The following is a 13884-nucleotide window of genomic DNA, read 5'->3' as shown; positions in this document are numbered from 1 at the left end:
ACATTGTACTTACAACGTATCAGTGAGAATGCCATGATTTTACGGTCATATAGTTTACACAAGGGGGTTCATTTATACAATGAAATGCTTTCTTTGGTGATTCATGCTGGATGTGAAGGTAGTGGCATTGCAGAAAAATAACGCAGGTTATATAAACTTTTTTCTGCAGTGATGGCTGGGTTGTGTAAATTTCAGTCCTGACAGTTTCTATAGAGCTGTGAATTGCAATTACCAGGGCCCGGTTTTTCGAAAGGTGGTTAAATTTAACACTGTGTTAAGGATAACGACATGTTAAATCCTAATCAAGTGATTAACTAACACAGTGGTTAAATTCTGTTGATCAAAAGCAATTTAACGCATTGGTTAGCTAACACTGTGTTAACCGAGTTAACCACTTGGTAATCACTTGGTTACCCATAATTCATTTCTACTTCCTATATATGAAGAAAAAAGAAGATTTTGCTTTGGGATTTCAATAAGTTTGAATTTAGTGAAATATTATTGATATAATTATATGTTGAACATCTATATCATTTCCAGGGTTCCATCCTATATAGTATGCAATTTTCCAAATTATTTCTTTCTTTTCTTGTTGTCTATATAACACCATTAAAGTACAATGTAATAGCTTCAAAATACCATTATAAATTCCTTTCAATGTGTAAATTAATTACTAGGTACATGTATCATAAAATACAGGTCAAAGGCTCAACAAATTTTCTAATTAATTTATAGGGTTTAACTTACACTAATATTCTATGAAAAGACAATTTGTCTTGGAATAAGAAAGCTTATGCAATTTTGAGAAAAAGTATACCGCATATTGCCAATTTCATTGAGGTTTGAGAAATATATTGTCATTTAAGTGAACCCACCATTTCCACTTTACTCCATTTAACATAGATTCATATGGTTCTTCTTCAGCAAAACATCTTTACTTAATCTTTAAGAGGTCAATTGTTGTTCAACCTCTTTTAATAGGAAACCTTATTCAATACTGCATGTATCTACATGATATTATCATTCTAAAAGCACCACATCACTTAGAAATACCCTTGCATGCATAATTAAACCTCCTCCTATGTATTGATTTTCATAAAAAGAAGTGGTTTGAAATCTTTCACCTAATATTATGAAACTTGTGGCAATTCCTAGTGTCAATTCTCACACATATTTGAAAACATGTATCACCGACACTAAAAATTGACCTATTTTGAAAATTGGATGAATTGTAGCATTTTAGAGACAAAATTACATACATGCCGTCCTGCATGTGATTACTTGTTTTTAAAAATTTCTTAAAAAGCAAGCTTAACAATCATATCTAATAAAAATCTTATTTATTCTGGTTTCTAATTCTACTCCCTTTCCAACCATGATAAAATAAATAAGACCTACTAGTGTGATGCCTGCCTTTTATTAAAATAAAATTCAAACACACCCTGGTAGCTGGAGACGGATAAGAAATCCAAGAAAAATGTTCAAATTTTACATGTTTTCCTATTAAATGCATAAATTTAATACAAAGATAAAAATATGGTTGCTTCTTGTTCATTTCAAAAGTAGTATTATAGCAGATGTTATTTTAATTTATGTAAAATGTACATTTTCATATCCTACATGTAATTTAAATTGAGACAATTGAAAGGAATGGGTGATTTTTCAACTATATGTAAATATATGTGTAAAATTTCACCTTTGGACAGGAAGGAGCTAAAATCTTGGATTTTTTTTTTTTTACATTTTGTATTCAATGATAACTGCATTTGTCTTCATGTAAACTTAATTTGAAAGAAAAATATGCCTTAAATAAAAGGGTAAGAGGCTTACTAGTATTAAATGCATATTTTTATACAAGGACAATATAGACAAAAACATACAAAATAAATGTATTAAATATTTAATCTATCATGGGTAATTAAAGACATTCTAACTGCTACAATTTGTCATAAAAAACACAACAATATAACATTTACACCTAAAAGCTGTGATAAACAAAAACTGAGTCATCTATATGTAACATTCTGTGTATACTTAATGTTTCTTTATTCGGTATTTCATATTTGGATGAAAATCTCTATTATATTATAAAAAAACAAATATAAAGAAATCAACATACTCTTTTACATGAGAGAGAGAGAGAGAGAGAGAGAGAGAATGCAAAGGTTTACATTCGCATTGTTTTACATACTTTAATAATTATAATTTCCAGTTTAAGGTACTTTAAACAATTTCATAATAAAAACATGTTAGACATGTTAAGAGAGAGAGAGAGAGAGAGAGAGAGAGAGAGAGAGAGAGAGAGAGAGAGATTCAATTTTTTTTGGCTATTGTGTATTATAATTATAAATTAGGATGTAGACATTAGATTAAATGTCACAATAATTGTTCTCCTTCTCTTGGTGCATGGTGTTTGAGGCTTAGAGGTTGGTTGTTGTCAAATACTCATCTTTCTCAGTCTCTCCAAGTCCTCTTCAAATAAACAATGCAGGCAGTTAATTCCTGTATCATGCAAATCTGTGAATTAAAAAGGATAAAATGTAAACAAAAAGACAACAATTGTGAAATAAAGACAAATATAGTCATAGTTTGGGACTAAACTTCATATTCACCTTAAATTTTTAACAGTTCTGATTACAAAATTTGTTTAAAATGGACACTACAGAAAACATGTACTGATTTATGTATACATGTATATGTACACTGTTGTATGCATATGAGTCTGATATGAGTTACATGCATATACATGTAAAGATGATGATTCTGGTTTAGCAAAGCAGTTCACATCCAGGTGACATTAAACTCTTAATAATTCAGTAATTAAGTCTTATCAGGTTTGTTGATTGAGAGTACAGTAAATGTAATAATACTTCCCTAATTGAAATTTTCAGTTAAATGTTAAAATATCTAGTCTTAATTAAAGCATATAAATGCTCTGTTATAAATTGTTTGTGAAATACCATGATAATTGAAAAATTGTCACTTCAACTGAAAATACCCAACCTTCAGTGAAAAAAAAAAGAAATAGAATCACACCTTATGCAAACAAAAGAACCTCTCAATTTCACTTCTGATCTTGGTATGCATGTTTGAATAAATTTCTCATTGGCTGCAGTTTGTGGGCCTCATGAAGTATGGCTTGAGGAGAATTAGGTATCAAGCACAGCAAGTGTCACCCAGCAGAGCATTCCATGTTCTCCTTCTTCCAAATCTTTAAATAATTAATTTTTAAAATGTATTGAAAATACAAAACAACAGATTTTTTTTAAATCATAAAGATATGTACTTAAAACATGTCAGAAATGCATTTATTAATAATGTAAAATACATTTGAAATAGATACACTTCAAAAAACGTGTGCATCATGATTGGGATCTGCCCAGTGAAAAGAAATAAATAAGGTCAATGCTTCAAAAATTTAAAATGCAGTTATTCTTTAAAAAAGTGATTTAAAAAAGGAAGATATAATATAAAATAAATGTACATAAAATTCATACCAATGTTATATTGCTCCAATCAGATATAATTTTAGTATCTTTACATTGCTTGACTATGCATAACGTTTATTTAGACTATAGACATTTTAGAAATAATTTTGATCCACCACTTGCATTTTGTCAAAAGGGAGATAAATCTTAATATGCAGTAACAACACTGAAAAAAATTATGCTAACATGTTCACTCAATATTTATTTATCAAGAAGCTGATAATTCCTTTCTCATTAATGTTTTAAAAATTCAAGGAACAAATTGTACAATGTTTTTGTACTTATAGTACCCATTTCACTAATCATTTTGGAAATTTTTGTTAAATGTCTTATGTGACAACAACAATATAATCAATGTGAAGGTCAAATAAAGAAAAAAGTACCTTTTACTACTGTCAACAATGCAGCCTCCTCCAATGAAGGGATCCTTCAACATAGGGGGTATGAACCATGTGTAAAATCCTTCTTCCATAATTATATCACACAGATACTGCAACTTTTCATGTCAAGCCAGTTGCTTTTCCGTATCTTAATCATATGTAAGATTTTTTAAACTTTAAAATTTCTGAAAAATGCTTCTTATACCAATTTTTTGAGTTGAAGTGGCAAAATAATTACACTGGCGGCCATATTTAATCACTGTGTTAAATCTTAACCAAGGTACTGGGGGTGGATTAAAGTTAACACAGAGTTAACACATGGTTAAACCCTAACACACTTTCGAAAAACACTTAACCATGTGGTTAACTTTAACACCGAGTTTAACACAGAGTTAACACGGTGTTAGAGTTAACCACCTTTCGAAAAACCGGGCCCAGTTATTTTTATAAGAAATAAAGGGAATCATACTTTGATTGTGATTGCAAATATAATAGTGTTATCAATCTTTTTTAAAATGCATATACCAGTATATACATGTGTTTATTTTGAAAGCTTCCGTATATCATCTTTGCATGTAGAGTTAACTAGTTTGATGATCCTCAATTACCCCATGAATCTAGTTGAAAAGCAACACAACTCATTTTACTTTAAATTATCATAACAAAATGATAATTTTGTTTAATCTTATAAAGATTTATGTAATGCATCTCATTATGTACTTTTGAGAGATGATGTGTACATGTATGGCTTCAGGGTTTCTTCTATATTGAAACCTTTACAAACACAGCAGTTTCTAAAATGTGATGATAATTGTACTGACATTGCACTTAAACAATATGATGCTTTCTTTTAGAGATTCATGCAGGATATGAAGGAAGTGACATTGCAGAAAAAATACATAACCTTTTTTTGCAATGATTGATACCTTCATAACCTGCATGAAGGTACAACCCGCACAGCCAATTTGCCTTACATGGGAATTTGAGTCTGACATCATTATAATTATTTCACGCAGTCCGTGATTATCCTTAGGTTGCTGAACATTTCGACCAATCAATATACTTGATAGATTTTGATCATTTGGAAAAAATCCTGTCGCTTTCCATAGAAATATGATTCACAATCGGGTTACTTAAGAAGTAGAGAAGTTACTAAGAAAATATAAATATACGTATATGAAATTCAACGGCAGTCTCAAAATGTGGTGTGAAGCCAGCTATAGTGTTCTAAAAAGTATCACAAGTATCGTGGGTTCCACTACACATAATATCAAGTAATTGTACTGGGAATATGCGAATCCATCCATGTATGATCCATGTAATGAATGTGTGATTCTATTTTTAGGTGTTGGCTGAATATACATCCAGAAAAGGAGAACCAAGATCAGAAGAGAAAATTCTGGCCAAGTTTAGCAAAAAAGTGAACAAGAACCCCAAGTTCAAAGTTCACAAAGAGAGAGTCAAACTAAAGAAGTGATCATAAATTTTTAAAGTGATCATTACATATTCTTTTATGTTTTATGATATTGAAGATACATTATTTTGAATGAATGATTGTTGAGAAGAAGATGTATTTAAATGTTGTTATGAAGTTTCATATTGCTTACTTGTTTTAAAACTTATAATAAACATTGATAAAGGTGGATTGAGTAAAATTTGTTAATTACAATTTTGAGGATGCCCAAATTCACAGACAGTTTTTCCAATATCAATTTTTCATACATGTACCTCAATGAACCTTTGATTATTGGATCAACTTAACATCAAAGTCCATGAAAAATTGGTGTTCAGAGAATATTTATGAAGTCCCTGTGTACAATTAGTGCATGAATTATTTTATGCTTTTTGAAATAATAAGCTTGATGAAATAAATACCTGCTGTCAGTTTAAGTTGAGGTTGTACAATTTCTGAACAAACCTCATAGTTATTCAGTTTGACAGGAATTTAGACCTTCAGTTAATAAAAAAATACTCATTATTTCTATTTCAAAAAACCCTCCAAAATCCTTGCAATAATTCAATATCATATGAGGAATAGAAAACTAATTTAAAAATACTTTCCTTTGTATTTTGTGCAGTTATGAAGTTAACGGTATCTAGACGGAGCCATTGCAAAAGCCCCACAGCAAGATGAGACGGAAAGCTGCCGAACAATCTCCACACGACTTGCCATTGGGCTAACTTAACACAACTCGCCAACGTGCTAATACAACTTTTTAAATACACAACAAGCTAACGCAACTTTACTCAGCGCGCCGCCATTCGAACACGATTCACACGACTCGCCTTCCGCTTTCATGGACACGATGTGCTGTGCGACGGCGTGTTAACGTTGTGCTAAATGTAAGTCGCGACGGGACGTTATGTGAAGTTGTGCATGTGAGTGCGGCTTATCATTGTATGAAAGCGCTACAGCTTTTTGTTTGCTAGCTTGTCAAATTAAGTTGTACCACCAAAACGGATTGACAGCGCGATTGCGAGTTTGTGAAGTTGCGTTAGCATGAGGACGCGTTGTACGAAATGAGTTAGCACGACCAGAGACATAATTGATAGAGAAAAGCTGATATAAATCTTGCGAAATCTCGCGGTCCCTATTGTAAAGTATTCCCATTTTAAATCAGTATATCTTTTTAATAAACAATTAAATCGAAATATAAACAACTAAACGCTATAACTACCAAAATATTCAAAATATACTTCCATTAGTTTATGTCTTATAATTATAAACAATATTAAAAGAGGAGTTTTAGGGGTAGTTGGCTACCCGTCGTCCGAGATTTTGCCGATGTTTTATAGCTGGCCAGTATATTTTCTACATATTAATCTTTTTTTTCAATTTTTTGTTTCAAAAAACGTCTTTGCACCTTTTCATATAAACAATATACTTTTGGTTTAAGATCATCATCTCAGTTTACTAATATGTAGTTCTCAAAGTAAGGTTGGTCCTGTAACATTTTTCAACAACAAAACACGCTAATTGCGGAGTTGCCAATCTCTGTTATTTATGTCTCTTAGCGCGAGGGCGTGGTGCTTTTCCCTTACATATTGTACGAGCACTTGGCGACATTGCGTATCGCATGCCAGCGCGACGACAAGTATTGCGAATATGCGTTAGCGCGACGGCGTGTTATACAAAGTTCTTAAGCGCAACGGCGTGTCGTGTAACGATCCATTTTTGGGAGTTGATTTTAATCAACTCTCCTATGCATTTACTCTGGCAAGCCGAAAGTGAAACAATGTTTGGACCTAAGCAAAAATCATCACCGCTGACAAGTCTTGAATATAATAGAAAAATTCAATGTAATATATGCTGAAGCATTGTTTATTCAAGAAAACTTATCTATAAACACTTTGAAAATAGTAAGATTTTATATAATACGAACAATTTAGATATTTATGTAGACTCATGTATTCCTACGCCAGGGTCTAATATAGGCTCGTTCAACCAAAAGCTCGACTGTCTCCGTAAATCCTTGTCGGAGATTAACGGAGACAGCTGAGCTGAACGAATATGCGTTAGCGCGACGGCGTGTTATACAAAGTTCTTAAGCGCAACGGCGTGTCGTGTAACGATCCATTTTTGGGAGTTGATTTCAATCAACTCTCCTATGCATTTACTCTGGCAAGCCGAAAGTGAAACAATGTTTGGACCTAAGCAAAAATCATCACCGCTGACAAGTCTTGAATATAATAGAAAAATTCAATGTAATGTATGCTGAAGCATTGTTTATTCAAGGAAACTTATCTATAAACACTTTGAAAATAGTAAGATTTTATATAATACGAACAATTTAGATATTTATGTAGACTCATGTATTCCTACGTCAGAGTCTAATATAGGCTCGTTCAACCAAAAGCTCGGTTGTCTCCGTAAATGCTTGTCGGAGATTAACGGAGACAGCTGAGCGTCTGGTTGAACGAGACTGGAGTTCAATATCAATTAAACAATAAAATGCTTTCTTTGGTGATTCATTCGGGATGTGAAGGTAGTGACATTGTAGAAAAAATACATAACCCGCGTTAGCGGGTTATGTAAATTTTTTCTGCGATGATCACTACCTTCATAACCCGAATGAATCATCAAAGAAAACATTTTATTGTTTATATTAACATCTTTCTTTAAGCTAATCGATAAATTGATTAGGAAAAGCAAGTAAAATTCACTAAATTACTGTTGATGTACGTAAGTAAGTTAACTAAAAGAAACAGCCAAATTGTCTCCTGTGAGACTGAGAGTCTGACATCGTCGTGATTATTTCGTGCAGTCTGTGATTTTTCCTAGGTCTGGACCAATCGATAAACGTGACGTGTCGATATCTGTCCTGTCATTTTCTTGTCAGTTTCAGCCGCTGTAGATTTCGACCAATCGATAAATGGGGCGTGTAGATTTCAGTCTAGCTGTTTCTATAGAGCTATGAATTAACTACAGTGTATAAGTTTCCGTAAGAAATAGAGGGAATAATACTGGGGAGATGTAAATATTAGTGCTTGGATCCATTTAAGCATTGAATCATTATTTTTTGAAAGATGTGGACTCATAACTGCAACGGTGTGTGCAAACAAATTAAATAACGCACGCTGGCGCGTTATGAAAATTTGTTTGCACACACCGTTGCAGTTATGAGACCACATCTTTAAAAAAATAACGATTCAATGCTTATATTTACGTTTTTTAACATTTATTATCTTTCCAAAAACATGATTTATTTTTAAAAATCTCTTGCTTATTCAACGAGTAATGTGCAATTAACGGAAGAGCCATTGGAACAGCCGAATCATGCTGACAAAAATAGTGCAAAGAGATTTGATAACTTATAAGAGAATTTTATTTTTCATTATGTAACTTGACGAATTTACTTTTGGTATACTAAGAAATTAATCAATTGAATTCATTTTACTGTAAAATATGTTAACATCAAGAAATATTAATCAGCGTAAGAATAATATCAGGTCGTGATCTGGCTTGAAGTCGCGAGGAGAGTCGGTCATGTTCTTCGAGAACTGCATTCATTCGCATCAGATTAAGTGATTGGGTCTTCTTATCTGTGTTATACGTAAATATCACTCAAATAAATCAATGCAATTTGATAGGGGAAAGAAAGTAAATGTAACTAGAGCAGAGCTCGTGGCAAAGCCACGAGTAGGTCTTCCGTTGTTGCTGCGAGTTGAAAATGTATGTGTATATGGTGTCAATAATTTATAATGACTAAACTTTCAGTTCTGCTTTTGTTATAAAAATGTGTTGTGATTGAAAGCCTGTATATAAAACGTGTTTTGAAAAAGAAAGAAAGAAAATGTTTTAGGAAAACTATCTGTCGAACACAGTTTATGTAATCGTTTCAAACATTCTTTAAAAAATGAGATGTTTAATGGCGAGTTAAATTTTCAGAGGGTAGCAAGCATTGTTACATGTACTCATGATTCATGTGAGAAATTGTGTTTTTTCGGAGTTGATTTTAATCAACTCTCCTATGCAGTTACTCTAGCATACCGAAACTGAAACTGTGTTTGCACCTAAGCACAAATCATCGCCGCTGACAAGACTTAGTTCTTGAAAATAATGAAGCATTTTTTTAAAGGAAACTTTTTTATAAATACCTTGGAAATAATCAGATTTTAAATGGTACGAACAATTTGAAGTTTTTTTTAGTCGTATGTATTCCTACGCCAGAGTTCAATATATAGACTCGTTCAACCATCGGCTGTCTCCTTACATCTCCGGCAAGTAGGGAGTCAGTCTATATTTAGAGGTCGCATCATCAAGCTATCACGTGACCTGGTATCTCTTACTTGTCGGAGATTAACGGAGACAGCCAAGTATCTGGTTGAACGAGACTAGAGTTCATTATTGGTTGGATCCATACAATTTTTGAAATATCTGGAATATCAAAACATAGTTTGATGAAATCAATTCTATTTTAAAATATTACACAACATGATTCATTAGAGGTTTTCTCGAAATTCTAGTAGGAAAAGTCAGAGAATTCATATTATAAAAATGTGCATAATTCAAATGCAGATTATAAACTACTTGCCAAGCAAACTAGCATATCGTTGATTTTAAAATAAATAATATTGGATAAAATCAACTCTCGTCAGTACATCAGTACTTTGATTTAAAAACCGAACGGGCAAAGCGTGCGAGAACCGCGTGAAACATTCATCAGATTTCATTCGGAACTCACTGACACTTCAATTTACTTTCAATTGATGAAAGGGAATATATCCAAGATATCTTCATTGAACAATTTTCACTCATAAAATTTCACAGGAACGAAAACAATTTTCTTACGGAGATTTATAATGGGAAAAGTTTACATCTTTTCTCCATTCGGAAGTACTCGGGTTACCTCGCGCAATTTTTAAACGTTATCATCCGGGCTTATTAATGGCTGATTCAATGCAAAATCCCCGTAGACTTTCAATATTGGGATGTGTATTGAAACCTGAAGCGGTAGAGGGGGCGTTTCAACACATATAATCTGGACATTTTTCATATAAGTGGATGAACGTAGTTTGAGCACAAAGGTATTTACTATTATTGAAATATCAAGCAAAAAGTGGTGGAAGAAAAAACTCGGGACATAGTATATCTTATAAATTTATGAAACTTTGAAGTGTTTTGAAATTCTTTAACCAGGAAACAACGATGTCTATATATAGATCAGTAATAGGATAAGGTAATGTCAAACATCGAAGACTGTACGAATATTTAAGAAACTGTTTTTATTACAAGTATTACCGTTAATAATTAAATCAAAGTTTGGCGAATCTTCCTGGAATTAAACATAAGCTGTAAATTTACTTTGTATAAAAACTTTCATGGTTACTCAGTTTGAAACATTCTTTACCTAAGACGTTTTACTTTTCCACTAAGCATCCGCCTTCGTAGCCTTTCCTTTACACTACATCTAAATTCATCATGTTCACAAGTGATTATTCGTTCGCATTTTAAAATATTTAATGTCCGTATTCTCGGACTCCATGATAGTAAATTTAGTTGAATATAAGCTACGTCATTCTTATCCATGTGCATGTTGTCGACGGCGCGCGGCCAAAGAAATTTTCACAATCGTTCTTTAAAACGCTTTAAAGTAATACAATATAGGATATACATGTAATTTTTATATACAGACCTTAATTAATTTGTTTGCAAGTTTATAACTAATGATTATTCCTTTATCGGCACCACTTATAATTTATTCATCTCTCTCTCTCTTTTCTTTCTCTCATTCAAGTCACGAGCGGCAATGTCTTAACTCCGCCCAGCTACGATCTGATTGGACAAAGGTCAGTGAAAACATTAGGTAGAAACTTTTCTGGAGTAAACCCCTATTAAACGCTTCAATGTACTTCGCTGTAACTTAAACGATCATGTTTTGATAAGCATATATTTTTTTTATTTATTTACATCGATAACTCTTACTGAGACCATTCGACTTTATACAAGCAGCACGCATAACCTCGGACATCGGGTGTCTCCTGCACCTGGCTGAACCTGTCAATCAACCTCTGTGTATTTGTTTTCATTGGATGGTCAAGCGTCTCTTTTTTTGTCAATAGCCAATGGAAAATTAATGACTTCAAGGTAATCGGAATCAGTATTTGATGAAGCATACAATTCAAATGACAAAAATTTTATTAATTATCTGAAAATTATTTAAACCACTATTAATGGAAAACAAAGAGTCTTAGAAGTAATTAACACACAGGGATTTGCCTACAATGTACACAGTCATGCAATTACTAGTAATTATTATGGGAATCTTTACGCATGGTACTTGATTCGAACAGATTATAATAATCTATACACTGTACGCCGTTACACATGTACGAAGCGCCGGTAATATATACGAATATTGAGTCAAAAATTTAAATCATTTTTATTTCTTGTTCTTTTCAATACAATGTGAAATTACTTTCAGAAAAAAATTCCGAAATACTAATTACAACTTTCTTTTTTGTGTAATCATTTGAATTTTTTCTGGGTTCATGTATATATATGTTCAGAACATACTTATTTACGTGCGAATGTTACGACATAGGAAAAAAAATAATCGGTTGTTCGTAGAACATTTTTATCTTACGAATGTGATTAATTTTATTTTAAATATTTTTCAACATTATCAATGTAAATAATATCAGGTGTATTTACTGTTTGTGTTTTTACATCGTAATCTCTGAAACCAATAAAAATACTAATGTTAGCAGAAAAATCAAATCCCGCCGAATACTGAAAACCGATTTCAGTTAGCAATCATACGGATTTTATTTTCGGTATTGACTATTGAGTTACGGTAACTTTTTTTCTGGATGATTTTATTATTTATTATTTCATGTAAAAGCACCATTCCAACAGTTACTCAATTATATAACAAATGATGACCTGGGGCTATATATGTTCCGAGCTGTGTGCGCTGAAGCGACACAAGATTCTCGGTCGCATGTGGCGATTGAATTTACACAGACTGACCGAATAAACAAACGGGTGGGAAAGTGAAACAAAATGTTACACATGAGAAGAAGCCACCAAAAATGATTTTCGATAGATCTTGATATCGTTTTGACAATTAAAAAAAGTCCAGCGCAAGCTCCTGTCAGGGGGGCGGGAGGGGGCAGTAATGAGTTCGCTTCTACAAAGAAACGAACGACCATGTAGAAAAACTACAGAAGTGATTAATATGTGACCGATAGAATCTAATATAAAGTTGTTTAAAATTCATGTGAATTTTTTTTAAAAAAAATCATCGAATGCCTCAATTCAGGACATTTTTTATCGTGGTAGCACCTACTGCAAACATGTTACATGGAACTTTGGTTATAATTTGATTTTTAAACTACCTTGTATGCTATCTATAAATCAATGCTTAATCAACTGTACAAGTTCAATGAATTTATCTTTTCATCTTAAACGAATATAATAGTTGAAAACAGAATAAAATATAGTTGTGTCCGTGCAAAGTATGAAACATGAACGCGCGATAATGTACATGTAGAAGAACACGAACCGACCCCGGATTACTTGTCCACTCGCGCCGGTTCTCCTCAGCCATGTGCGAGGGATGATCATCATTTAAAGGTTTACTATTTGTGTGTGTGTGGTGGTGGTGGGGGGGGGATGATTTAAAACATTATTTGTGCAGTTTCTAAAATATTTTACATAAACAAACTAACCATTAATTTATGTCTTACATGTACGATGTGTACGATTTGGAGTAATATCGCTCATTAATATTCATTTACACTCAAATGTTCAATTGAATAAATACAAGATGGACAAATTTTTATAGGATTAAATTAAAACAGTTCCTGTTTTTACGGCTATAGTAACTCAAACACGTTCATATGCATGTAAGTGTGCGTCGCGGTGTGAGAATCTTGTGTATTAAATACCCGCTTAATTACTGCTAGGTACATGTAGTGCAGCCGTGGCTGATCTCATCGGCCGTTGGCGAAGGATATATTACGTAAAGGTACATGTACAACGCACAGACAGGCACAGATCAGAACCCAGGAAGATTTGAAAAGTTTGCAGTATAATGACCATACTCTATCAAATAGAAGTTATTTATTTTAAACTTAAAACCCACAATTGACCTGTGTCTATTATTGCTTTAGATTGAGAATGACATTGCTTTTATTAATTAACTGAACGATTTCCTAATTGACACCCAATCGTTTAATCCATAAAAAAAATTATGTGTAATCAAAACGAAACCAATTATCGAGTTCGCGGCTAAATAAACTCATACATGTATTTGAGAGACACAGCTCTCGTGTATTAGATAACCGCTGACCGCTACAGCCGCGAGCATGGTGACCGATTTTCTCGGCCGCGGGCGAGGGAGAGCTTACGTAATGGTACACACACACAGCTCTGATTCAAGGTAGATTTTAAATGCATGGAGTTAATAAATACAACTTAATGCATAGAGTTTTTTAACTCCATATTGTGTGGTTAAATAGAAAAGAAAAAGAATGTTTTGTTTTCCAATTGCCGTTTTTAATGATAGTGC

The 13884-nt window shown here is 32.8% G+C and overlaps 1 protein-coding gene and 1 long non-coding RNA gene across 3 annotated transcripts in view; one reads left to right on the top strand and one right to left on the bottom strand.

Moving 5' to 3' along the window:
• Positions 1-5511, top strand: part of LOC105322020 (cell growth-regulating nucleolar protein) — a 36159-nt gene extending 30648 nt beyond the window's left edge. For both annotated transcript variants that reach the window (XM_066069101.1, XM_011420535.4), the window contains exon 8: positions 5214-5511. In XM_066069101.1, the coding sequence (XP_065925173.1) occupies positions 5214-5345 (132 nt within the window). In that variant the 3' untranslated portion in view covers positions 5346-5511. The remainder of the gene's footprint in view (positions 1-5213) is intronic.
• On the bottom strand, positions 1921-4303 carry LOC105317858 (uncharacterized). The gene is made up of 3 exons (XR_010708525.1): positions 3872-4303; positions 3037-3211; positions 1921-2517 (listed from the first exon to the last, which is right to left on the bottom strand). It is a non-coding gene; the product is annotated as an uncharacterized lncRNA (long non-coding RNA).
• Positions 5512-13884: the final 8373 nt, after the last annotated feature.

Source organism: Magallana gigas, chromosome 8 (genome assembly GCF_963853765.1).
Source record: "Magallana gigas chromosome 8, xbMagGiga1.1, whole genome shotgun sequence".
Taxonomy (NCBI): domain Eukaryota; kingdom Metazoa; phylum Mollusca; class Bivalvia; order Ostreida; family Ostreidae; genus Magallana; species Magallana gigas.
This window is presented reverse-complemented; position numbering and strand designations above follow the sequence as displayed.